Below are 24,675 nucleotides of genomic sequence, written 5' to 3' on the forward strand. Positions count from 1 at the left end.
AAAACCACGGTTGTTTCAGCTTTTTGTCTTCACCAGCTTCTGACCCTATTTCCTTTAGATTGTTATGTTTACACACAGATGCATACTGAGCAAGGGTCAGAAACTAAAGACTACTTGCACAGGACAATGTAATGTGTATTTATGTTATGAAATTTGTATGTTTTCTTCTGATTTCCTGTTGTTAACAATATCATTGACTCTGTGTTGATCTCATATCAAAACTGTAATCACTGCTTTCCCTTTACTTTTGAAAACATTATTTTTTTTTTTCATTATTCCAACTGTCAAAACGGTGGTTTCCATCCTTGCCCCACACTGAATGGGATTTTTCTGGATTCCCTGCATCTTTTCACAATATTATGTATGGTAGATAATAAAATATAAATTATAAGTAAACTTAAATTGCAAAGACGGTGGATTTTTCTTTTTTTACCCAATCATTTTTACCCACTCACCTGTTACCAGACGCGTTGCAGGCATCAAATTACAATCAAGTCACTAAGAAAAGACATTAAAAGTCTTTTATTTGTACTTTAGTCAGTTAAATAAATGTTTAAGAGAATTACCAAATCATAAATTGCACACGTTGCATTTTACAAAATGTCCCAACTTTTCAAGATTCCAGATTCCGAGTTAGACACTTTTGTAGTACTTTTGTGGGATAGGGTTGCCTAGTGGGTATAGCTTTGGGCTATCAACTGAAAGGTTGAGAGTTGGAATCCCACTGTTGGACCTTTGAGCAAGACCTTTAACCCTCTCTGCTCCAGGGGTGCTGTACAATGGCTGACCCTGTGCTCTGACCCCAGCTTCCAACAAGCTGGGGTATGCGAAGAAAGAATTTCATTGTACTGTATGTCTGTATATGTATATATGACATACTGCATAAAGGCATTATAATCTATAGCAGGGGTGCACAACATACGGCCCGCGGGCCAGATCCGGCCCGGCAAAACTCTCGATCCGGCCCGCCAAATGAAGTGCCGATGCATTTTTAAATAAATGATGCTTTCACTTTAAATTCACCGGGTAATTCCATGAAATTGCGACTGAAAAGTAAATGATGTAAATACAAGTTACCTCAGCTGTACCATGTGTTTGTCCAAACCAAGTACGAGTAAACAAAGAAAAGTGGATCTCGAGCATATCAAATGTAACCCTGAATGGACATACAGGTATTTTCTTGTCTGCTGTGCTTGCGACCACATTAATCAGTTGGTGTCAGACCAACACATTTCTTGTAACTACCTGATTTTATGTAACTGTATTTAGTGCTGGGCGATTTTCACGATTAATTCTGTTAGTTAGAATGAACGTTTTCACATGATGTTAGAATGTGACAATCGCGATTGTTTACATACTTTATATTTTAATTAAAATACCAACATGTCACGAGGCAGAAACTGACCAGACGCTCGCGGAATATAAATCAGGGAAAGTTTAATATTAAAAGGGCAAAAACAGGGTACAAAACCCTGCAGAGTCCAAAACCAGAGGATAAACAGACAGGCAGCAAACGGAAGACAACAAGGATTATACACGGTAACGGTTAGATTTAGAAATAAGGAGACAAACACGATCGACAAAACTTCACAACGAGACTAAAACAGAAGAATTTAAATAAGATTCATGGAACCGAACACAGCTGAATTGAATCAAAACTCCGGTGAGCGCGATCAGGATTGGCTGACCGGGGACATGTGGTAGTCACGTGACAGTCCAGGGGCTCATGGGAATTGTAGTCCATATGGTTAGATGTGGAATGTGCCCCGTCCATCCACCCCCCCAGTCACAAGAAGACAAAATCAAAGCTGAGCTGAGTGCTTATTCGATGTCCCCCAGTGTAGATACTGATACAGACTCACTTATATGGTGGAAACAGTAAACAGGCTCGTGTTCCTTTTAAAAAACCTGTAAAGAACTGTTTGTGGTTTTGCACTTTTCTTATGCTGCACATTATTTAAAGTGAGTTGTTTGTGAGTTATTTATATAAAGGATATAGCTAATTAAGATGTCTATTTTGTTCAAATTATTGTTAATTATTGTTATATTGTTATTGTTATAAAGTTTGAGTTCCTTGAAAGGATAATTAGGTGGTGCTGTTACTATTTTTGCATTTCTGCAGTCTTTTAAATTAAAATTTTTCAATTGAATTATACAAAAAAAAAAAAAAAAAAAAAAAAAAAAAATTGCAATCGCAATCGAGAATCAATAATACATTTGAAAATAATCGATTTTTTTTTTCAATATCACCCAGCCCTAACTGTATTACAAATTCATGTGGACAGATCTGTAAAAATGAAATGTGTGGCCCTCTGGTTTAGGTGTTTATGTGAAATCGGCCCTTGGTAAAAAGAAGTTGTGCACACCTGTGCTATAGTATCTAATATGGATACTCAGTATTGGATCAGTGCATCCATACTCAGGTGTTTTCTTGTTCAATACCACTCCCAACTCTTCACACCATTCCATAGGTTTGCACAGTTCAACGCACCTGCCTGCCTAAATGATCAGCCAGAGAAAGGGATATACTGCCTCCTTGAGGCTGTTTTTATTTATTAATTTTTTTTAACAACGTTTCCAAATAACGCTTTTACATGAATATAAATACGAATACGAATACCTTTATTGTCATTGTACATATACAACGACATTTAGTGTGCTCTACTTAGGAAACAGAATAGATATATACAAAGTAGTCCAGTGGAGAAAGTATGCAAAGTGCAATGTTTCATTTGTACATATGGACATGCATGAAATATGTATGAGTGTGCAAATAAGAACAGTCCTAGGTTAAAACATTATAATATATATGGCCAAAAGTATGAGGAACTCCGTCTAGTTAATAAGGTTAGGTTTTTCATTTACACATGTTACTAACAGGTGCTTTAAACCCATTTTATCAAATAAATGATATGCTTCAAACTTTCTGGCAACAGTTCGGGGAAGGCCCGTTTCTGACTGACTGTGCTCCTGTGTATAAAACAAAGAAGACATGGTTTGACGAGTTTGGTGTGGAGAAACTGTAATGACCTGCACAGAGCCCTGACCTAAACCTCAATGAACACATTTTGGATTATTTAGAAAGTGAAATTGCAAGCTTTTCGTCCAACATCAGCGCCTAACGTCAGAAATGCATCGTTGACCTATTGGGCACCACTTTCTATAGACACACTTTTTCTTAAATTGTGGAGTCTACTACATGTCATAAAAAGAGTATCCACTGTTAATAAGGATAATAAAAGTGCACTATGATTTTGTTCATTTGAAAAACATCGTCTTTCTTTAACATATATTTTATTACTTTGGTTAATGTAATACACATCTTTTCTGTGGAATACTAGGTTAGTGTATACACAAAACAACAAGCATGTTTGGTGTCACGTTCCAGGCTGCATGTGCGATGTTATTCGGTCGATTAGTATGGCTGTTAGAATCTTTTGCAATCGACTCCGAATATGAATCTAGCTGAGGAATCGATGCAGCCAATTCCAAGAGTCTATTCCTTTATTTATTTTAAGGCAATATTTTATCATAATTTATTCATTTAGTTTAAAGAACAGCTGTATTTTTTTTTTTGCAAAAATGTTTTCTCTACAGAACTACTGAGGCTTCGCTTATTAATATACAAACACTATAAGTCAACAACTAAACAAGAAGTTAGAAAATGCCATGTAACTGCTGTTTTTTTGCTATAACAAATGTACAATTTCACCTGATTGGATATCTCAAATACCTGAATCCAGAAATTAAGTTGCTTAAAAACAGTAATTAAACCCTAGCTAAATACTAGCTAGATTCATTCAAACCAGAAAACAGCATTTTATAAATTGTTGTACAACACAGGTCCTGTGGTTTTATACCTGCCTGTAGTCACACTCTTTATATATATATATATATATATATATATATATATTTTTTTTTCTTTATGCATTTTCTCCCCTTTTTCTCCCTTTTTAGTGCGTCCAATTGCCCGATTGCATCATGCTACCTCTCCACCAATGCCGATCCCCGCTCTTATTGAGGAGAACGAAGCTAACCCACACCCCCTCTGACACGTGGGCAGCATGCCGTATGCATCTTATCACCTACACTTTGACGAGTGCTAAGCTGCAGCTCAGCGTTGTGTACGGAGAGACACACCCTGAGAGCAGTCTTCTCTCATCTCTGTGCAGGTGCCACCAATCAGCCAGCAGAGGTCGTAATTGCACCAGTCATTAAAGAGAGAGACCCCATTCGGCGAGAGTCCCGCCCATCTGAACAACAGGCCAATCGTTACATTTACCTGAGATTCGATACGATGAATTCGAGATCCCAGCTCTGGTTCCAGTCTGTGTGTTTTTACCGCTGCGCCACCTGAGCGGCTAGTCACACTCTTTAAGGGGTTTGGCATGTTCTTTATGTGTATAGGCAGGGTACAGTGGAAGCATTTTGGCTAGATGATTTTTTAAGAAGAATGCCTTTATTTGTCATATACACATATACAAGTGTACAGTACAATGAAATTCTTTTTTCGCATATCCCCGGCATAACCCGGCTTGTTTGAAAGCTGAGGTCAGAGCGCAGGGTCAGTCATTGTACTGGAGCCGAAAGGGGTTAAGGGCCTTGCTCATGGGCCCAACAGTGGCTGCATTGCAGAGCTGGGATTCCAACTCTCAACCTTTCAATTGATAGCCCAAATCTCTACTCACTAGCAACCACTGTCCCACTGTCCCTTTTTAGTCGAATGTAAGCTGAAGCTGCAAGTAACTGGAAATTAAATACCTAGATTAACCCACAAACACAAGTTATTTATGTTAATTGGTGTATTTTGATCATATTTGCACATGCATTTTCATGGTTTCGACTGTTGTGTTTTAATAGTGGTGAAATTAGTTCCCCAAATGTCTTGCTTTCTCCTTTAGTGTGAATAATGCATTAAGAACTTTCAAAATTAAACACTGTTATACCAACACTATCAATGCTTTGCAGTTAATTTATACATTTAAACCGAATCAGTTTCATTGCTCACTGGAATCATCGTTTGAAGCTTTGGAGTCGGAAAATCGATTCTTCTTCACTCGACTCGCAGCCCTACTGTTTTGGTTCCTAAGACTAAGGTAAAGTAACGGTGGAGTGAAGTACTGTTTTACGCTGGTCAAAATGGCTAAAGCGAGAAACGAGGAAGAAAGAACAGTTAATCCGGATGATAAGGGACTGAATGGAGACGTTAACATGACAAAAACAGAGTATTGTAATAAGCTGCGGTCGTGGATGTGGCATTATTACAGCGGCTATTCGAGCTGGCAGGGCTGGATGATGATGTCGGCGCTGCCGTTACCACCGTGTTATTCGCCTCAGCTCAGCAACCAAACCCCTACCAGCCCCCCTACTGCCACAGAATTCACTAACTGGTACATGCAGCTTACCAACCCCCATACAGCTCCACTGCCCGGGGGTATACCAGCACCGACTACAGCGACTGCCAGTCCTGCACAGGCTAATGCCAACCCGGTGCAGCAAGCAGGTAACCGAACTTCCATCCTCACAGATAGACTCAACACATTAGCTACAATGCTAGGTAGCTAACAAGCTAGCTGCTAACCAGGTAAAAACCTTTTGCCAAATGTTGGCCAAAAATATGTGGACACCTGGACATTAGCTTGCTGGATATTTTATTCCACAAACATAAGCGTTAGTATAAAGGTGTTCCTCCTGTAGAAAGGCTTTCCACAATAGTTTGTTTGTTTAGTAGGATTTTAACGTCATGTTTTACACTTTGGTTACATTCATGACAGGAACGGTAGTTACTCATTACACAAGATTCATCAGTTCACAAGTTTAATGTCAAACACAGTCATGGACAATTTTGTGTCTCCAATTCACCTCACTTGCATGTCTTTGGGCTGTGGGAGAAAACCGGAGCACCCTGAGGCAGACATCCCAAGTTGCAAAAACTCATTTCAGGGAGGTACCCCTGGACCCAGACACCGAAATCCCCCCTAGATTGTATATCAGATCACGGATTTATGTTCCCTACATAGTGCACTAGATAGTGTATTAGATTAAGCATTCATGTTCACTACATAGTGCACTAGAAAGTATAACTAGATGATGATTTGTGTTCCTTACATAGTGCATTACATAATTAATTATGTTCCCTACTTAGTGCACTAGATTGTATATTCGATCATAGATTTATGTTCCCTACTTAGTGCACTAGATTGTATATTAGACAATTGATTTATGTTCCCTACACAGTGCGCTAGATTGTATATCAGATAACGGATTTAATACGCGATCTGGAAAAAAGTCTGTGTCGCCTGCGTGCTCGTGTGTGTGCGCTCTTGGCCGCTCGTTCTAGATTCCGGGAGATTTTATCTGACTTGCGGGTATCAGGGAGCACAATAGTTTGTAGCGTGTCTGTTGGAGGAGTTCAGGAGAGGCTTTATTGTTATTTCAGCTATATACAAGTAGAAACAACAATAAAGCCTCTCCTGAACTCTTCCAACAGACACGCTACAAACTATTGAAACAACATTCCTCCAGGACCAGGGTGCAAAACAGAACAAACGTGCAAGACAACACAATATACACAGTGCACATTAAAAAAGCAATACAATAAATACAAAAGACACTTCAAATCTATAGTAATTGAGGGAGACAAGACTAAAGAGTAGTGTTGGCCAGTACATGGTACTGATAAATGATAATTGAGGTAAAATGTATTTATTTATTAGGATTTTAACGTCATGTTTTACACACTTTGGTTACATTCATGACAGAAACGGTAGTTAATCATTACACAAGATTCATCAGTTCACAAGTTTAATGTCAAACAGTCATGGACAATTTAGTAGGGGAGGAAACCGGAGCTCCCGGAGGAAACCCATGCAGACATGGGGAGAACATGCAAACTTCTTACAGAAAGGACCCAGACTGACCCAACCTGGGGATAGAACCCAGGACCTTCTTGCTGTGAGGTAAAAACATATTCTGATATACAGTTAGCAGCATAGGGGTTTTTATAGCAGCAGAGATATAAAAAGAGTAAGGTGCAAAAATTGATGCCCATTTGGTCAAAAGAGCATTTGTGACATCGGACACTGGTGTTGGATAAAAAGACCTGACTTGCGATCAACATTCCTGTTTATCCCAAAGTTGGACAGATGTTGGACAGTGCAGCCCAGTGCACGTCTATTTGTTGTGTCTTATGTTACAGAATTACTTAATGTTTTTTTTTTTATCTAATTGAGTTAAATGACGTGAAATTTTTTTAAATTAAATCTGGTATATACATGCATTTTATTAGCTACACCTTCCATACAGATAAACATTGTAGTTCATCTGTTGCTTTGTATACTTTCCACTTTCACTCTCCTGTACCCCATTTATCAGTCCAAAAAAACCCACACTAACCCACTAATTTTGGGTGGTGGACCATTCTTAGCACTACAATAAAATATGAGTGTTAGGTGTAGCATTGTTGCTAAATATTTGAATACATGAAATTTACTGGCCTCTTTATTAGGGAAAAAACCCTCTTGGCACTGGTTGACGCACTGTTCTCCTTCCAGCACTGACAATGAAGTGCTTAAATTCCAACAACACTGCTGCACCAGCTACACTTATACTAGCACAACACACCTTATTGTGTTACCACCATGTCTGGTGTCATTGCAGTGCTGGGAATGGCCTACCATCCGAATGCTTTCTTGTCAGTGTAGGTATGAAGGGCTAAATCTGTAATTGTACATTCAGAGAGTTCATCTGTTTGGTGTAGACATAGGTGTTCAAACAGCTAATAGCAACACTGAAAATGCGAACAATTGTTACATAATTATCAATGATCACTAGTATTTTTTTAGTCTAAAGCCTTTTTTTGCTTTGTCCACCCCGTCCTGATTTTCTGTTGTAGGTAGAGAGTACACCATTCCTTCTCCATTACACAGATTTCTGGCAGAAATGGTGGATTTCTTCATCCTCTTCTGTGTTAAAGCAACCATTGTTTTGTGGATCATGCACCTAAGTGGAATGAAGTAAGTTAGAAGCTGCATTACTGTTCATCACTTTTCCTTTTATTGTTCTTGTGTAATACCACAAATTTGTGAAACTCTGATATCATCTCTGCAGGGACATTTCCAAAATCATCATGCAGTTTGTGGTAGAGGAGATAGATGAGAACACATCTCTGGAGGACCTGCAGAAGATGATGGTGGTAGCTCTGGTCTACAGGGTTCTGGTTTGTTTCTATGAGGTCAGTGAAAATAATTACATTCATCTGATAAATTGTGCCTGCTGCAATGACCTTTTTTTACCAGCTAGCTTTCAGACACCAAGTAACAAATAAGCATGGCAGCAGGTAAAATACAGTTAAAACTATAAACTAAAATATATTTGATTGATCCAAAGATCAAATGTGCACTAAATGTGTTGAAACAAAGCTTGAATTATTTTGTAATGCAAAAGAGTTGGGTGTGGAGTGATGGAGGTAGTTCTGTGGTAAACAGGGGTCTGACTGGAATAATGGATTGCACGAAACCCAAAAATAATGAACAGGTTAAACTGAGTCTTAGCAAATGCATATGAACCATTTTATGAAGTGATATTGAATGAATATGTACAAAAGGTAACCATGATGTGCATTATGTGGTCAACATAAATATACATTGATTAGGCATTATGACCACCTTCCTAATATTGTGTTGGTCCCCCTTTTGCTGCCCCATATGCAAAAAACTGCGATGCACTGTGTATTCTGACACCTTTCTATCAGAACCAGCATTAACTTCTTCAGCAATTTGAGCTACAGTAGTTCGCCTGTTGGATCGGACCATGCGGGTCAGCCTTCGCTCCCCACGTGCATCAATGAGCATTGGCCGCCCATGACCCTGTCGCCGGTTTACCACTGTTCCTTCCTTGGACCACTGTTGATAGATACTGACCACTGCAGACTGGGAACACCCCACAAGAGCTGCAGTTTTGGAGATGCTCTGACCCAGTCGTCTAGCCGTCACAGTTTGGCCCTTGTCAAACTCGCTCAAATTCTTACGCTCGCCCATTTTTCCTGCTTCTAACACATCAACTTTGAGGATAAAATGTTCACTTGCTGCCTAATATATCCCACCTACTAACAAGTGCCGTGATGAAGAGATAATCAGTGTTATTCACTTCACCTCTCAGTGGTCATAATGTTACGCTTGTTCGGTGTATATATCTAATGATAGGTCTATTTCTAAAACATGCATTTGAGTACTTTGAAGTTGTTAGGATGGTAAATCAAATTTGAGATGTTTTGCCCCTGGACACGGAATGCATGGAGACAAAATCTGTTGCATAGACAGCATTTATTATTGCTAGCATTTAATACCAACTCTTTCAGATCAGATGTCTTGCTAAAAGGCTTCCTGGCATTAGTTGTGCCTTAAGGATTAAAATATTCCTAAACCAGTGTGTGTTTTTACTTGTTTGTCCTGTAGACCATCTGTATTTGGGGAGCAGGAGGTGCCACACCAGGAAAGTTTTTGCTTGGCTTACGCGTGGTCTCCTGTGACTCGACAGTCATGTTACGACCTAACCGGGTCATGGTGGTACCAGCATCTAACGTCACCTTATCTGCGTGAGTAGCATCCTCTAGTTTGTGATTTTTTTTCCCCACTATGTAGCTAACAAGTATGTCTTATGATTGATGCACAATGATTGATATATGCTGTGGTGTTTGTTTTTTTTACCGACAGCTCCACAGTACGGGCATTGAATAAGAACTTATCCATTGCTTTCCTCTTTCCGGTCTTCATCACACTGCTCTTCTTCCAGCACAACCGGACCGTGTATGACATTGTTGCTGGAACCATCGTGGTCAGGCGCAGGGGAGCCAGATGACCAGCAGTGTAGGACAAAGGATGACTTTATATTATAGTATTTATGATGAGGACATAACTCTGCTGAAGCTTATGGCCACACAGGATTTATACATCAGTTTTGCTGGTTTCTTTTAATGCATTTGCTTATTTTAATGGAGTAAGCTTGTTTGGCTGTTAGCATTTCAGTGACCACCATGATGCTCATCAATACAAACACTAACACTGGATTCATGTTTTTTCCACTTTGCTTTAATTTTGGATACCCATGTTAACAGGTTATCATGCTGCTAGTGCAGCTTTGAGTCCCAGAAACGGCACAGCCTCTGCACAATACAGTAAAGCCTAATGTGCAAATCAGTGAAAACAAACTAAACATTCATCACTGTAAAAAAGTCAAACCTTAATATGTGTGCTTGCTTCGCTTCATATGGCCCGATATTTCCTGTTAAGCATATTGTACTATTTAACAGGATTGAACCTGTACACCATGCTTGTAAAACTGTGTAGTCACCTGACCATGATCTTGTTGGACATCCTATTTAAAAACCATGGGTATTAATATGGACTTGACTTCTCATTTGCAGCTATAAAACCTCACATTTCATGTTGTTTCATCCAAAAAAGTGTTTACTAGGGGTAAAGTCAGGGCTCTGGGCAGCAAACACCTGCTTTGTGCACAGGGGCATAGGATAGGAAATTGCTTTATTCAAACTGGTGCCACACTAATAGAAGTGTATAATTTATTGAACTGGTATTTTACCACCTGTTAGCTGTAAGTCTGGCTGGAAACACTTGAACTCAGTAGTTAGGATGGTGTCCATATTCTTTTGGTCATGTTGTGCATGTGTAATTGGCCAACAAGTGCAAGTGTGCCGGTCATGCAGCAGCATCATTTCCTTTATGCCGAGGTGGCTTGTGTCTACTGGGCATGTGCACTTCGGACTACCATGTGAAGTGCATTATTCTTTACTATCATTGAGGACATCAGATTCTGGAATGCTTTTTCCAGTGATTGCTCTGTATTTTAATGGAATTGCACCTCATGTATGTAATCAATAATTTTCAGAAAGGATTTGTTGCATTGCACATCATGTTTATTGGCTTGGGCTTGATGTGTACAGTGTGTGTGTGTATGTGTTTCAGATATGTGGATGAGGAAATATTTAATATGTAACTTATATAAAGCTAGGTGTTTTATTAAAGTGAAAAATGACAGTGAATGTTCATCATGTGTGGTTATTTGAAGTTTTAAATGACAGATTGTCATTATGAAAAACGTTGGGATGTGTGGGTGATGGGAATGGACTATACAACAAATATTTCATACAGTGATGATGCAGTGAATTGTAACAGTGGGGCCTGTAACACAGAAGTGAGGAAAACAGGTATTCAATTACTTATTTTTGTTCATATACTTTCGGTGTATATAATCACTTCATATTTATGCACACAATGTCATTTTACTTTGTACTCATAAATATGATCATGACATATGTACGTATATAAAAACATGCAGCATATTTTTAATGTTTTAAAGAACTATTGCAAAAAATGTTAGATAATTATGTTGTTTAAAACAAAATGCTGAAGATTTTTATTTTTCAGCTTGTTAGCAATACAATGTTAGTATACTACAGTCACAATTCACATGACAAAAAGCTTAAACCTCAGTGTCAAAACTGCTGTTGTCTTGTAATAACAGTTCAGCAACTTGATGGCAGATTGAAATATGCACAGTCACCTACCTCTGTACTGGAGCATGGATTTTATAGCAGAAACACTCAGTGGGTAGCACTGTCAACTCACAGCAAGAAGGTCCTGGGTTCAATTTCCAGGTGGGACAGTCTGGGTCCTTTCTGTGTGGAGTTTGCATGTTCTCCCTGTGTCTGCGTGGGTTTCTTCTGGGAGTTCTGGTTTCCTCCCACAGTTCAAAGACATGCAAGTGAGGTGAATTGGAGATACAAAATTGTCTATGACTGTGTTTGGCATTAAAACTTGTGAACTGATGAATCTTGTGTAACGAGTGACTACTGTTTGTCATGAATGTAACAAAAGTGTAAAACATGACATTAAAATCCTTATAAACAAACAAACACAGTCTAATGCAAAGTCGTTTCAGAGTTACAAATAAAAACTGATGCAGATGTGCCAGGAATGTGTTGCAGGCCTGAAATTCCTACCTGCTACCTGCAATACCAGTCACATTTCTCCACTCAGACATGCTGTGCTTTCTGTTGTCTGCGTTAGTGAACTCGTCTGACCTTATTTCTGTTCCAGTTATCCCTACAACATGACAAACATTTTTCTTAGAAATATTTACACTCCGTCAATATGGAAAATTTTACACATCTGTATGATGTGAAAATCATTTACCACTAGGCAAATACATCATCATCATCATCAATCTCTTGTTTTTGTTCTTCTTGTTCCTCTTCCGTCTTTTTTGTCTTCTTCTTCTTCTTATTATTATTATTAATAGAACTGAAGCAGAAATTTGTCAAACGACAAACCATGTCAACAACTTAAAAATGCAAAAATGTGTTGAGCATTAATGGCTGTAAATCAGGTAAACGCTGTGGTATGGGTTGTAATTACAATATAACAGTAAGAGATACTGATGGTATATCCTGTGAAATTAATGAGCAGTTGCCACACAGAAAGGAACCAATGCACCAGAACACTGAGCTAAATAATCATGTCACTTATTAATACGATTTGGTTTATGCTAACTACACACAGCATGTAAAGTGGTAGAAATAAAAATTCTGTTTAACATTCAAAGGCAGATAGTTTCATGCTACAATAACTGAGGACTGCAGTACATTGCTCCGCTACTGCGTGTTCCATCTGAGGATGACGTTCCACTGCTGCTTGTTCATGCTGAGAATGTCGCTTCACTGCTGCCTGTTCACGTCGAGGATGTCGCCCTGTCGCTGCCTGTTTGCTAAGGATGTTGCTCTGTCACTGCCAGCTCACTCTACTGCTGCCTGTTCCTGCTGAGGAAGTTGCTCCGCCACTGCCTGTTTGCTGAGGATATCACTCTGCCACTGCCTGTCCCGCCAAGGATGTTGCTCTGCTGCTGCCTGTTCGCTAAGGATATTGCTCTGTCACTGCCAGCTCACTCTACTGCTGCCTGTTCCTGCTGAGGAAGTCTTTCCGCTGCTGCCTTTTCCCAGCAAGGATGTCACTCTGCTGCTGCCTGTCCTTGTCAAGGATGTCGCTCTGCTGCTGCCTGTCCACTGAGGATGTCACTCTGCAACTGCCTGTTCCTGCTAAGGATGTTGCTCCACAGCTGCCTGTTCCTGCTGAGGATGATGCTCTTCATGCTAAGGATGTTGCTCCGCAGCTGCCTGTTCCTGCTAAGGAAGTCTTTCCGCTGCTGCCTTTTCCCAGCAAGGATGTCACTCTGCTGTTGCCTGTCCTTGTCAAGAATGTCGCTCTGCTGCTGCCTGTCCACTGAGGAAGTCCCTTTGCCACTGCCTGTTCCTGCTAAGGATGTCGCTCCACAGCTGCCTGTTCCTGCTGAGGATGATGCTCTTCATGCTGTTCACTAAGGATGTCGCTCTGCCATTGCCTGTTTGCTAAGGATGTCACTTTACCACTGCCTGTTTACTGACAATGTTGCTCTGCCACTGCCTGTTCACTAAGGATGTCGCTCTGGTGCTGCCTGTTCCTGCTAAGGAAGTCTTTCCGCTGCTGCCTGTTCCTGCTGAGGAAGTCTTTCCGCTGCTGCCTGTTCCTGCTGAGGAAGTCTTTCCGCTGCTGCCTGTTCCTACTGAGGAAGTCACTCTGCTGCTGCCTGTTCGCTAAGGATGTCGCTCTGCCACTGCCTGTTTGCTAAGGATGTCACTTTACCACTGCCTGTTTACTGACAATGTTGCTCTGCCACTGCCTGTTCACTAAGGATGCCGCTCTGGTGCTGCCTGTTCCTGCTAAGGAAGTCTTTCCGCAGCTGCCTGTTCCTGCTGAGGAAGTCTTTCCGCTGCTGCCTGTTCCTACTGAGGAAGTCACTCTGCTGCTGCCTGTTCGCTAAGGATGTCGCTCTGCCACTGCCTGTTTGCTAAGGATGTCACTTTACCACTGCCTGTTTACTGACAATGTTGCTCTGCCACTGCCTGTTCACTAAGGATGTCGCTCTGGTGCTGCCTGTTCCTGCTAAGGAAGTAATGAGATGTCACTTTACCACTGCCTGTTTACTGACAATGTTGCTCTGCCACTGCCTGTTCACTAAGAATGTTGCTCTGGTGCTGCCTGTTCCTGCTAAGGAAGTCTTTCCACTGCTGCCTGTTCCTGCTGAGGAAGTCTTTCTGCTGCTGCCTTTTCCCACCAAGGATGTCACTCTGCTGCTGCCTGTCCTTGTCAAGGATGTCACTCTGCTGCTGCCTGTCCTTGTTAAGGATGTCGCTCTGCTGCTGCCTGTCCTTGTCAAGGATGTCACTCTGCTGCTGCCTGTCCTTGTTAAGGATGTCGCTCTGCTGCTGCCTGTCCTTGTTAAGGATGTCGCTCTGCTGCTGCCTGTCCGCTGAGGATGCCACTGTTTCTGCTAAGGATGTTGCTCCAGCGCTGCCTGTTCCTGCTGAGGATGATACTCTTCATGCTAAAGATGTTGCTCCACAGCTGCCTGTTCCTGCTGAGGATGATACTCTTCATGCTAAAGATGTTGCTCCACAGCTGCCTGTTCCTGCTGAGGATGATGCTCTTCATGCTGTTCACTTAGGATGTCGCTCCCCCACTGCCTGTTGCTAAGGATGTCACTTTGCCACTGCCGGTTCACTTACGATGTTGGGCCTGTTCCTGCCAATAAAGTCATTCTGCTGCTGCCTCTTCCTGCCAAGGATGTCCCTCTACTGTGCCTGTCTATTGAGGATGTTGCTTTGCAACTGACTGTTCCTGTTTAGGATGTCGCTTCGCTGCTGCCTGTCTGTTGAGGATCTTGCTTTGCCACTGGCTGTTCCTGTTTAGGATGTCGCTTCACTGCTGCTTGTTTGCTGAGGGTGTCACTTTGCCATTGCCTGTTCCTGCTGAGGATGTCGCTCCACCGCTGCCTGTTGCTGCTGAGGGTGTCGCTTGGCCACTGCCTCTTCCTGCTGAGGGTGTCACTTTGCCACTGCCTCTGCCTGCTGAGGGTGTCACTTTGCCATTGTCTGTTCCTGCTGAGAATGTCGCTCCACCGCTGCCTGTTGCTGCTGAAGGTGTTGCTTTGCCACTGCCTCTTCCTGCTGAGGGTGTCACTTTGCCACTGCCTCTTCCTGCTGAGGGTGTCACTTTGCCATTGCCTGTTCCTGCTGAGGATGTTGCTTTGGCACTGCCTGTTGCTGCTGAGGATGTTGCTTTGCCACTGCCTGTTTCTGCTGAGGATATCACTGCGCTGCTGCCTGTTTGCTGAGGGTGTCGCTTTGCTGCTGCCTGTTCCTGCTGAGGAAGTCGCTCTGCTGCTGCCTGTTCAAGCTGAGAATGTCACTCCGCTGCTGCCTGTCCGCTGAGGATGTTGCTATGCCACTGCATGTTCTTGCTGAGGATGTCATTTCGCCACTGTCTGTTTGCTGAGGGTGTCGTTTTGCCGCTGCCTGCTCCTGCTGAGGAAATTGCTCCACTGCTGCCTGTTCGTACTGAGGATGTCGCTCTGTTACTGCCTGTGTCCACTAAGGACTTGGCTCCGCTGCTGTCTGTTCCTGCTGAAGATTGTTGCTCAGTAGTTGCCTCGCTGAGGGTTTTGCTCTACCTCTGCCTGTGTCCACTGAGGACGTTGCACCACCAATGCCTGTGCTTGCTAAGGATGTGACTGTTGCCGTCTGTGTCCGCTGAGAATGTCGCTCCACTGTTGTCTTGTGTGCGCTAAGAAAATGGCTCCACTCCTTGTACCACCTGGATAGTTGGATAGCTGAGTGCGTTTCTCGACTTTCCTCTGGCCTACCCTAACCCTCCAATTAAATTCACTGACCCAAAGACTTATGGGTTTGCTTACCTTATATGGTCTTCCCTGACCTGAAAGCTGAGTTTGCTGACTTGCCGGCATGAGGAACCCTCTACCCTGATCGGCCATTAGGTTTCCTAGAGGCCATCATTGTACCTCTGCCTGACTACACAGTCCTGTCAGAGTTTCCAGTCCTGTTCTCAGTCATGGTGCTGGATCCAGTCAGCACTCCTGAACTCTCCCTATTCCCAGCGTACCTTCCAACACTGTTTAGGTCCTGTTGGCAGCTTCAGCCAGTTCCCCACTCCTCTGTCATGTTCTTGGTAATAGATCTGTCACTGGTCCCAGACAGCATTTCTGTGCTGTTCACTGTGCTGTCACTGGTTCAGTCTGGTAAAGTCCATGTGACAGTGTTGGTGTTTCTGGGGCAAAACCAGCCTCATGTTAATACCACCAGCAAACACATTCTGCTCCAGGGTCCAGGACCCCCATGTCTACTATAATAATATAATATAACTATAATATAATATAGATTTTTGCTGATTGCATGGACAAAGGAAAATCAGCTGCATGGCAGATTACCTTTAAGCACAGTGTAACATATTGGATTTTTATTACAACCTTGACGAGAGATTACTGTTTCATCTATATTCTAATTAGCGCAATTTTAATAATCTTGATCGAGCATGAACACAATTATGTCACTAATAATAAAGTAGGAACTTTAAACTTACCTCTTGTTTAAACTTTAAACTGACTTTGACCCAGTTTAAAATGCTTTGTCCTTTACCACATGCATTGCTGACATAAATGAGTTGTCAGACAAAAAATTTATTATGCATTCCAGCTTTTAAGCAGCATTGACAGACAGAAAGAATGCTCTTCATGATAAGAGTCTAAAAGTTTGGCATTCTTGCCAGAATACTAATAAAAGCCTGCTTTTGTCCAAAGTATATACTATAAGTGTGGAAAGGCTTTGCTGCCTGGGATAAGTACATGTCACTCGCACATAAGGAGAAAAATCTTTGGGTCCTGTAAAGGAAACATAGTTCTTGTCACTTTCTCTCACACAAAGAAATGTTACATTTTGAGTGTAGAAGGCCTAAAGAGAAATGCGGATACGACTAAAGCATGAGAGGGAGAGGAGGAGGGAGGCAGATGAATGATAGAATATTCTCTCTAATCTTCTGACTGAGACCCCAGAGGCTGTGAAACACCCTACAGAAATTCATTAAAATTCACAGAGCTTCCACAAAGCTGTGCGTTACATAAGAGTGCAATGCAAACAGTTCTGCTTCTGCTTTATTCAACACTATCCGTTCTATAGACATTTTAGATTTCAAGCAGATTGAGGCTCCAGTGAAAGTATTTAAATCAGTCCCCTTATTCTTGCTTTATTGAATAGTATGTGCTAAAATGTCAAAATGGTCATTTGTAGCTTAGATATGAGGTACATTATATAGACAAAGGTATTGGGACACAACTAGGGTGGCCAGCCGTCCGGCTTTAGGTCGGACAGTCCGGTTTTTCAGCTGCCAGTCCTCTCCGCCCATGCAATGCTAGGACGGACACTTAAAAATCCTCCTTTTGGAATAAACCGGTTACATTTTTAATCAATATTATCTGTCATTGGCTCAGGTACATGTCAAAACAAATGCTCGCCCAACACTGGCCAATCGCAGAAGGTCCGCCCTCTAAATCTGTGATTGGGTGGTTGAATTTCGCCCGCTCGCTCTGTTCTGCATACACCTCTACCTAAGTCAATTAGTAAACTTTTGGAGGCAGTGAAAAACAGACTTAAATTCAAAAGTAGACACAGCATGGTGAGTAAAACAGTAATTTGGTATAGAATTCTTGCTTAAATTGGTCAAAAACTCTGTTATATGGGTTATGGTTTCATTCTGTGTGTTGCAGTATCATGTCCCCCTGTTCCTGGTATGACGTCCTCCTTTTGGGGTGTAATGTCCTCCTTTTTGTGACTATGAATGTGGCCACCCTAGACACAACCATGAGCTTGTTGGACTTTCCATTTTAAAACCATGTGCAGAAATACTATATAGTCTTGGTCCCCATATTGCAGATATCACAGTCTACTCTGTTTTTACAACATTTTGAGCTGTGTCTGTAGAAATTTGTGCCTCAGAGCTCAGGTACTGACGCAGGACAAAAAGGTTTGCCCTGCAATTGATGTTTTGATTTCTTTATTGAGTCTTTAGTAGTGTTGAGGTCAGGGCTTTATGCAAGCCATCAAAGTTCCTTTACACCAAACTCAGTAAACCTTTATTTACAAGCTTTATGTCTCTATTAACAAGCTTTGTATACAGGGGCACAGTCAAACTGGAACAGTGAAAAACTGTTGAAAGCAAAAATACATTTACATACAGCTATTAGCAAGGAGTGTGGCTGAAACACTTAAACTCATTAATTAGGAGGGGTGTCCATGTACTTCTGGTCGTATGGTGTATTTACAGCCCTACATGTGAAATTAATCATTATACCAATAGGAGTTTTCCCGATTTATTAAAACCTTTTAAAATGTTACAGCCTATATAAGTTTATACATCCTAGAATGTTAATAGCTGGACTCACCTGATGATGGAAAGCTGACGGAAAAATGACGCAGTCGGGTGGCTCCGCCCATGCACGTTGGCCCCGTGCGCTGTCGCGGCGCGAGGTCGTGCACCTCTCGATTTTTGAAACTTTGCGCGTACTGCGAGCGCCGCGCTTCAGCAGAATGAACGATTTTGAAGGAGCTCTGGTGGAACAGGTACGCCTTTACAGGCATTTATATGATACATCTTTGAGAGATCATAAAGATACACAGATGCTTCAAAATTCTTGGAAGGAGATCGCTACTGTCATGGGGAAAGAAGAGACTGTTTGTAAAAAGGCATGGAAAAACATACCAATCGGTACATGAAAGCTAAAAAGAAAAGCCACGGAAGAAGTGGTGACCCAGGTGGAAACAAACACTAGTAGACCTGGGATGGCTCTCCCAGTTTGTGAAACATAGATCGACCGACACCAATCTGGAAAGAGAGGTAAGCAAGCAACACAATTTTGTTATCTAAGCTAAGATCTCCCTGCCCGCTAGCATAGTCTACTAATATCTAGGAAACAGTTTCTCTGATTCAGTACAGCATACATATTTTTACATTTTTAAAGATTACTTTATTATTTTGTCTGTATGCAACCTTAAATAAAAATCACATGTAGAAAGTAATTTTATTCACACACACTGTAACCTACTTAAAGCTGGCAAATTGTTTCTTTGTTATTGGTGGTCTCTTTTTTTTAAATTATTGTCTCTTTTTTAAGGCTGAGGACACAGAACTGAGCAGCCAAGAACACACCATACAACTGGAGACGGTCTGCCTCCCAACCTCCACCAGTCTGCTTCAACTCACCTATCCAAGCATGCCAACAACACCTGGCACCTTCACTCCATCACCAAATAGTGCATTTTCACCTGCTGTAGCATCACTGCCTGCAGTGTCCACATCAGAAACATTTCGTTCCAGCAGCCCTTCACCATTGTCCTTTGCTCCATCCCCTCATCCAACCTCAACACCACTTTCCCTCCCCACTTCACCTAAACCCACCTCCTTACCACTTCCTTTACCCTCATCCTCTCATTCCACCCCTTGTCCTTCATCTCGTCATTCTACCTTTTCACCACTTACCATCTCTCCATCCCCTATTCCTAGTCCCTTGTCTTCTTCACAATCCTTCAGGCCCATCCCCAATTCACTCAGAGCTTCAGCATGCTCTAGCATCTCCCCACGTCCCATAGCTTCATCCGCTAATTGCAATTCAGCACGGAAAAAGAAATACACCACTGAAGAAGCTGTTCTCAAAAGATTGGAACAGCTTGACCAGGAAAGAGAGCGAGTCAAGCAGCAAGACAATGAAGATTTCACTTTGCTGTCATCATTGCAGACATTTTAGGTAAAATACACCCTAACCACAAGTCAGAAGTAAAATTTCAGTTATACCAGGCAATGTTTGAAGCAGAGAAAAAATACCCAAAATAGAATTTACCCACGTGTTTGTACTGTACATCTTGCAACTGACTGGTACACTATATTGTCAAAAGTATTCGCTCGCCTGCCTTCACAGGCATACGAACTTGAGTTCATCCTGAAAAACTTACCATATAGAAGCACTTTGTAGTTCTACAATTACTGACTGTAGTCCATCTGTTTCTCTACATGCTTTTTAACCTGCTTTCACCCTGTTGTTTAATGGTCAGGACCCCCACAGAGCAGGTATTATTTAGGTGGTGGATGATTCTCAGCACTGCAGTGACAATGACATGGTGGTGGTGTGTTAGTGTGTGTTGTGCTGGTATGAGTGGTTCAGACACAGCAGCGCTGCTGGAGTTTTTAAATACCGTGTCCACTCACTGTCCACTCTATTAGACACTCCTACCTAGTCAGTCCACCTTGTAGATGTAAAGTCAGAGACGATAGCTTATCTATTGCTGCTGTTTGAGTTGGTCATCTTCTAGACCTTCATTAGTGGTCACAAGACGCTGCCCATGGGGTGCTGTTGGCTGGATATTTTTGGTTGGTGGACTATTCTCAGTCCAGCAGTGACAGTGAGGTGTTTAAAACTCCAGCAGCGCTGCTGTGTCTGATCCACTCATACCAGCACAACACACACTAACACACCACCACCATGTCAGTGTCACTGCAGTGCTGAGAATGATCCACCACCTAAATAATACCTGCTCTGTGGGGGTCCTGACCATTGAAGAACAGGGTGAAAGCAGGTTAAAAAGTATGTAGAGAAACAGATAGACTACAGTCAGTAATTGTAGAACTACAAAGTGCTTCCATATGGTAAGTTTTTCATATGCGTGTGAAGGCAGGCGAGTGAATACTTTTGGCAATATATTGTAGTTCTCCACTTAAGAGATGTTTTTGCTCTTAATTTTTTTATAGAAGGAATTTTATGTTCCACACAGCACTATCCTCAGTTTTGTTTTTATTTAAAAAAAAATCTTTTAGCTTTTGTACTGATGTTCTTGCAATATATTTTACAAAATAAAAAATAGCATTTTCTATAAATCATTTGTCTGTATTTTTCCAGTAGTTCCAAACAAACATGTTAAAAATAAATCACACACAACAGAATGCTGTTAGTTTAAACAACCTCTGTGTATTATTGAGTCATGCCAAGGTACAAGTCGCTGTGGTGTTAGAAAGAAAGTCTTAAGGTAATTTTGGACTGCAATAGCTGCCTGGGATGCTCTTGTAGTAGACAAGTCATCCTGGATCCAGTAGATTGCTATCTCCTGTCACCTGCCTTCTCCATTCACCGAGCAGGACCTCCCCTGTCACTGCTGTCCCATCAGCAAAATGTTGTGGTATGTATTTGGATGCAGGAGAGGCTACTGCATCTGTATGGGCTAACATATTGTGAAGGGCCACACAGGCCTTCACCACATCCACTGTCTTTTCAGGGTGGAATTCAATGGGCCGTCCGAGAATTCTCCAACGTGCAGCCAGGATACCAAATGAGTTTTCAATGACTCTTCTAGCTCTTGAATGTCTGTAATTGTACACTTTCTGCCCATTATCAAGGTTGGCACCTGTAATAAAAAAGCACATTAAATTATCTACATTGTAAAAATATGTCCCCACATTAAAATGTCTCTATATCAATATTGAATCCTTCTGACTTCTCAAGAGTGAATTGTGAGATGGCAGTGCTATAGAGATCCAGTTAATTTTACTTTACTTTTTTGTGCTACAACAATCATATTTAGATAAATACAGCTATTTACACAACATTGTATATGTACCCAGACTGCAGTTCAGTACAAATACACAATACTATGGAATTATTTTGACCTCTATCCCCAGTGTGCACAACTGTAACTCTAAAGACACAGGGGGGAGCTCAGTGGAACAGCACTCACATATGTGCAGAATGCAGGAACACTAGCTGGAATAGCAGTGCTGTTGTACTGTGCGGTATGGCACCCCTGTATTGTAATGAAATGTTCATTTGTTTGTCTGTCTGTACAGATGTGCAGTATTTTAACCAAAATTACATTACTCCAAAAAAAAATTCAACACATTACCTGGATACGGGCGCATCAAGTTTGCATGTAGTGCGAATGCTGCATCTCCCAGGAACACGTGATGTACTTTTATGCTCGTGCCAGGCAGATGTTCAGGCCCTGGTAGGTCAAGGGTCCCCTGCAGAAGTCTTGAACCAAATTCACTGCTCTGGAAAATTCCCCCATCACTCTCACGACCATATGAGCCAATGTCCACCATGGTGAAGCGATATTTTGCATCACAGACAGCCATAAGGACAATAGAATGAGTTCCTTTATAATTAAAATAGTCACTTCCTGCATTTGGCGGAGCTTTGGTCTGCACATGTTTACCATCGATACAGCCTAAGCAGTTTGGAAAGTTCCACACCCTCCAGAATTCGCGAGAGATGTCTGTCCACTCATTGCCTTTGGGCACAGAGACAAAGTCCTTTCTCAGTGCCTTCCAGATAGCATGGCATACCTCAGCCATGATCAGAGAAACCTTTGTGGACCCTAATTTATATTAGGGTCATTGGTTCAGATATGTGGACGACACCTGGGTTACAATAAAATCAGAGGAAGTACCACATTTCACGGACCACATCAACTCGGTGGACAAACACATCAAGTTCACAAGGGAGGATGCAAGCAACAACGTTTTAGCCTTCTTAGACTGTGAAATTGCTAGTAAAGATGGGGGACGTTTGAAAGTAAATGTGTACCGCAAACCAACACACACAGACCAGTACTTAAGGTTTGACTCCCATCATCCATTGGTACACAAACTAGGAGTCATCAGGACGCTGCACCACCGGGCGAACAGCATCCCCACAGACACTGCGGCCAAGGATAGAGAGAAATCTCATGTCAAGAAGGCCCTGGGTGAATGTGGTTATCCCAACTGGGCATTCGTAAAAGCGGGGAAAATGCCCAAACACAGCTCCAGTGGATCGAAGGGAGGAGAAGAACAACCGCGGTCTAAACGCAAACCAGTGGTGATTCCGTATGTGGCGGGAGTATCAGAACAATTAAGACGGATATTCTCCAAACACTGTGTTTCAGTTGCTTTCAAACCCCAGAACACGCTACGCCAGAAATTAGTTTACCCTAAGGACCGGGTTCCTCGACACAAACAGAGTAACGTAGTGTATGCTGTTAGGTGCTGGGAGGATTGTCGTGAACTGTACATCGGGGAAACTAAACAGCCACTGGCGAAACGGATGGCACAACATAGAAGATCGACCTCTTCTGGCCAGGACTCTGCGGTTTACACCCACCTGCAAGCCAGCGGCCACTCATTTAATGATGAAGATGTGCAGATCCTTGACAAGGAGGAATGCTGGTTTGAACATGGAGTCAAAGAGGCCATTTACGTGAAGAGGGAACGACCATCCCTGAACCGGGGAGGGGGCCTGAGAGTACATCTCTCACCATCATACAACGCCGTAATAGGAGCTATACCCCAATCATGTGTGAAAGGCACACATGGCCATTGTAATTAATGGCCATTGTGAATTGCATATGGACCTGATCACCAGTTCCATTGTTATACAATGGGCGGTGATCGGTCGTTATGCAAATCAACTGCATATAAGGTTGGGGTATTCAACACCAGCTCAGTCTGAAGAAGTCATTCGGATTGAGTGACGAAACGTATCTCTACAACAAACTTGTGTCCAGATGAACTGATTCAACTTTGTGGATTTGTGTACCTGGATTATTGAGCATGCATCAACAGACCCTAATTTATAGCTTGCTGCTACACTTTTCTGGCTACTGCCAGATGCTAGGATCATTAAAGTCACAGCCAATCTTCCAGGTAAACTAACTGGGCTGATGTGGGTCCTTCCATGGCGCATGTACAGCTTGATGCGATGCAACAGGTCATCAAACTGGTGCAGAGACATACGAAAATAGCTAAAGTGCATTTCGTCATCTAAAGCATGCATCGGCTTTACAAGTAGGCTGAATTCACCATCTCTGCATATCTCTGAATGTAAGGGACGAACATACCATCTTCTCTTACGTTGTTTTCGCCTGTTTAGTAGCCATAAACACAACAGTTCTTCCTCACTATTTAGAACCTGTGCACGGATGGAAGACATATTTGGTGTGACGTCATGTAAACTTTCGTTCACCTATTTTTGCAGGGGTATTTCTTTGCACTGCCACCTGTCGTTTCAGAGAAAACTGCAACGAATGACTTAAATTGGGTCACTATAAACATCTACAGGGTGTCCCAAAATAATAATAATAATAATAATACATTTTATTTATATAGCGCTTTTCAAGATACTCAAAGACGCTTTACATAAGACAAATAATCAAAACAAATACGTACATACACCATACAAATCATAGTACAAAATCAAAATAGTACATCAACATCAAGAATAATTAAGATAAAAACAAAGAGAGCAGCATAAGACAGTTCATTAAAAATTAGCTAAATTATGAGAGAGAACAACAAATATAGAACAATTTCTTAAAATTAGACAGAAACAGGACAGATTTACATGCAATCAGGAAACTGAAAACTTTACAAGTTTTAGGATCTAGGACTTCACATTTCTGTCGTGATCTAAGTATAAAAACTATTAAAAAGAATAGCAAAAATAAAAGCATTTATTTCGTGTTGTTACAAGTTAAATGCCATATTGAATAGATGAGTTTTGAGAAGTGACTTGAATTTGGACAGGTCAGGACAATCTCGTAGGTGTTTGGGGAGAGCATTCCATAAAGATGGAGCAGCTATGGAAAAGGCCCTGTCACCCCAGGTCCGGTGCTTGGTCCTAGAGGGTATGGACAGTAGGTTAGCCTCAGAAGAGCGAAGGCTACGGGAGGGAATGTGCTGATGGAGCAGGTCGGTG

The 24,675-nt window shown here is 41.8% G+C and overlaps 1 protein-coding gene across 1 annotated transcript; it reads left to right on the top strand.

Annotated features, from left to right (window-relative positions):
* Positions 1–5,139: 5,139 nt before the first annotated feature.
* fam8a1a (family with sequence similarity 8 member A1a) lies at positions 5,140–11,059 on the top strand. Its single transcript, XM_062990763.1, has 5 exons — positions 5,140–5,503; positions 7,895–8,015; positions 8,110–8,233; positions 9,456–9,595; positions 9,714–11,059. Exons 1-5 carry the CDS (start codon positions 5,140–5,142, stop codon positions 9,856–9,858), a joined length of 894 nt encoding a protein of 297 aa, XP_062846833.1. The 3' UTR covers positions 9,859–11,059.
* The last annotated feature ends 13,616 nt before the right edge of the window (positions 11,060–24,675 follow it).

This window comes from Trichomycterus rosablanca, chromosome 2 (genome assembly GCF_030014385.1).
Source record: "Trichomycterus rosablanca isolate fTriRos1 chromosome 2, fTriRos1.hap1, whole genome shotgun sequence".
Taxonomy (NCBI): Eukaryota; Metazoa; Chordata; class Actinopteri; order Siluriformes; family Trichomycteridae; genus Trichomycterus; species Trichomycterus rosablanca.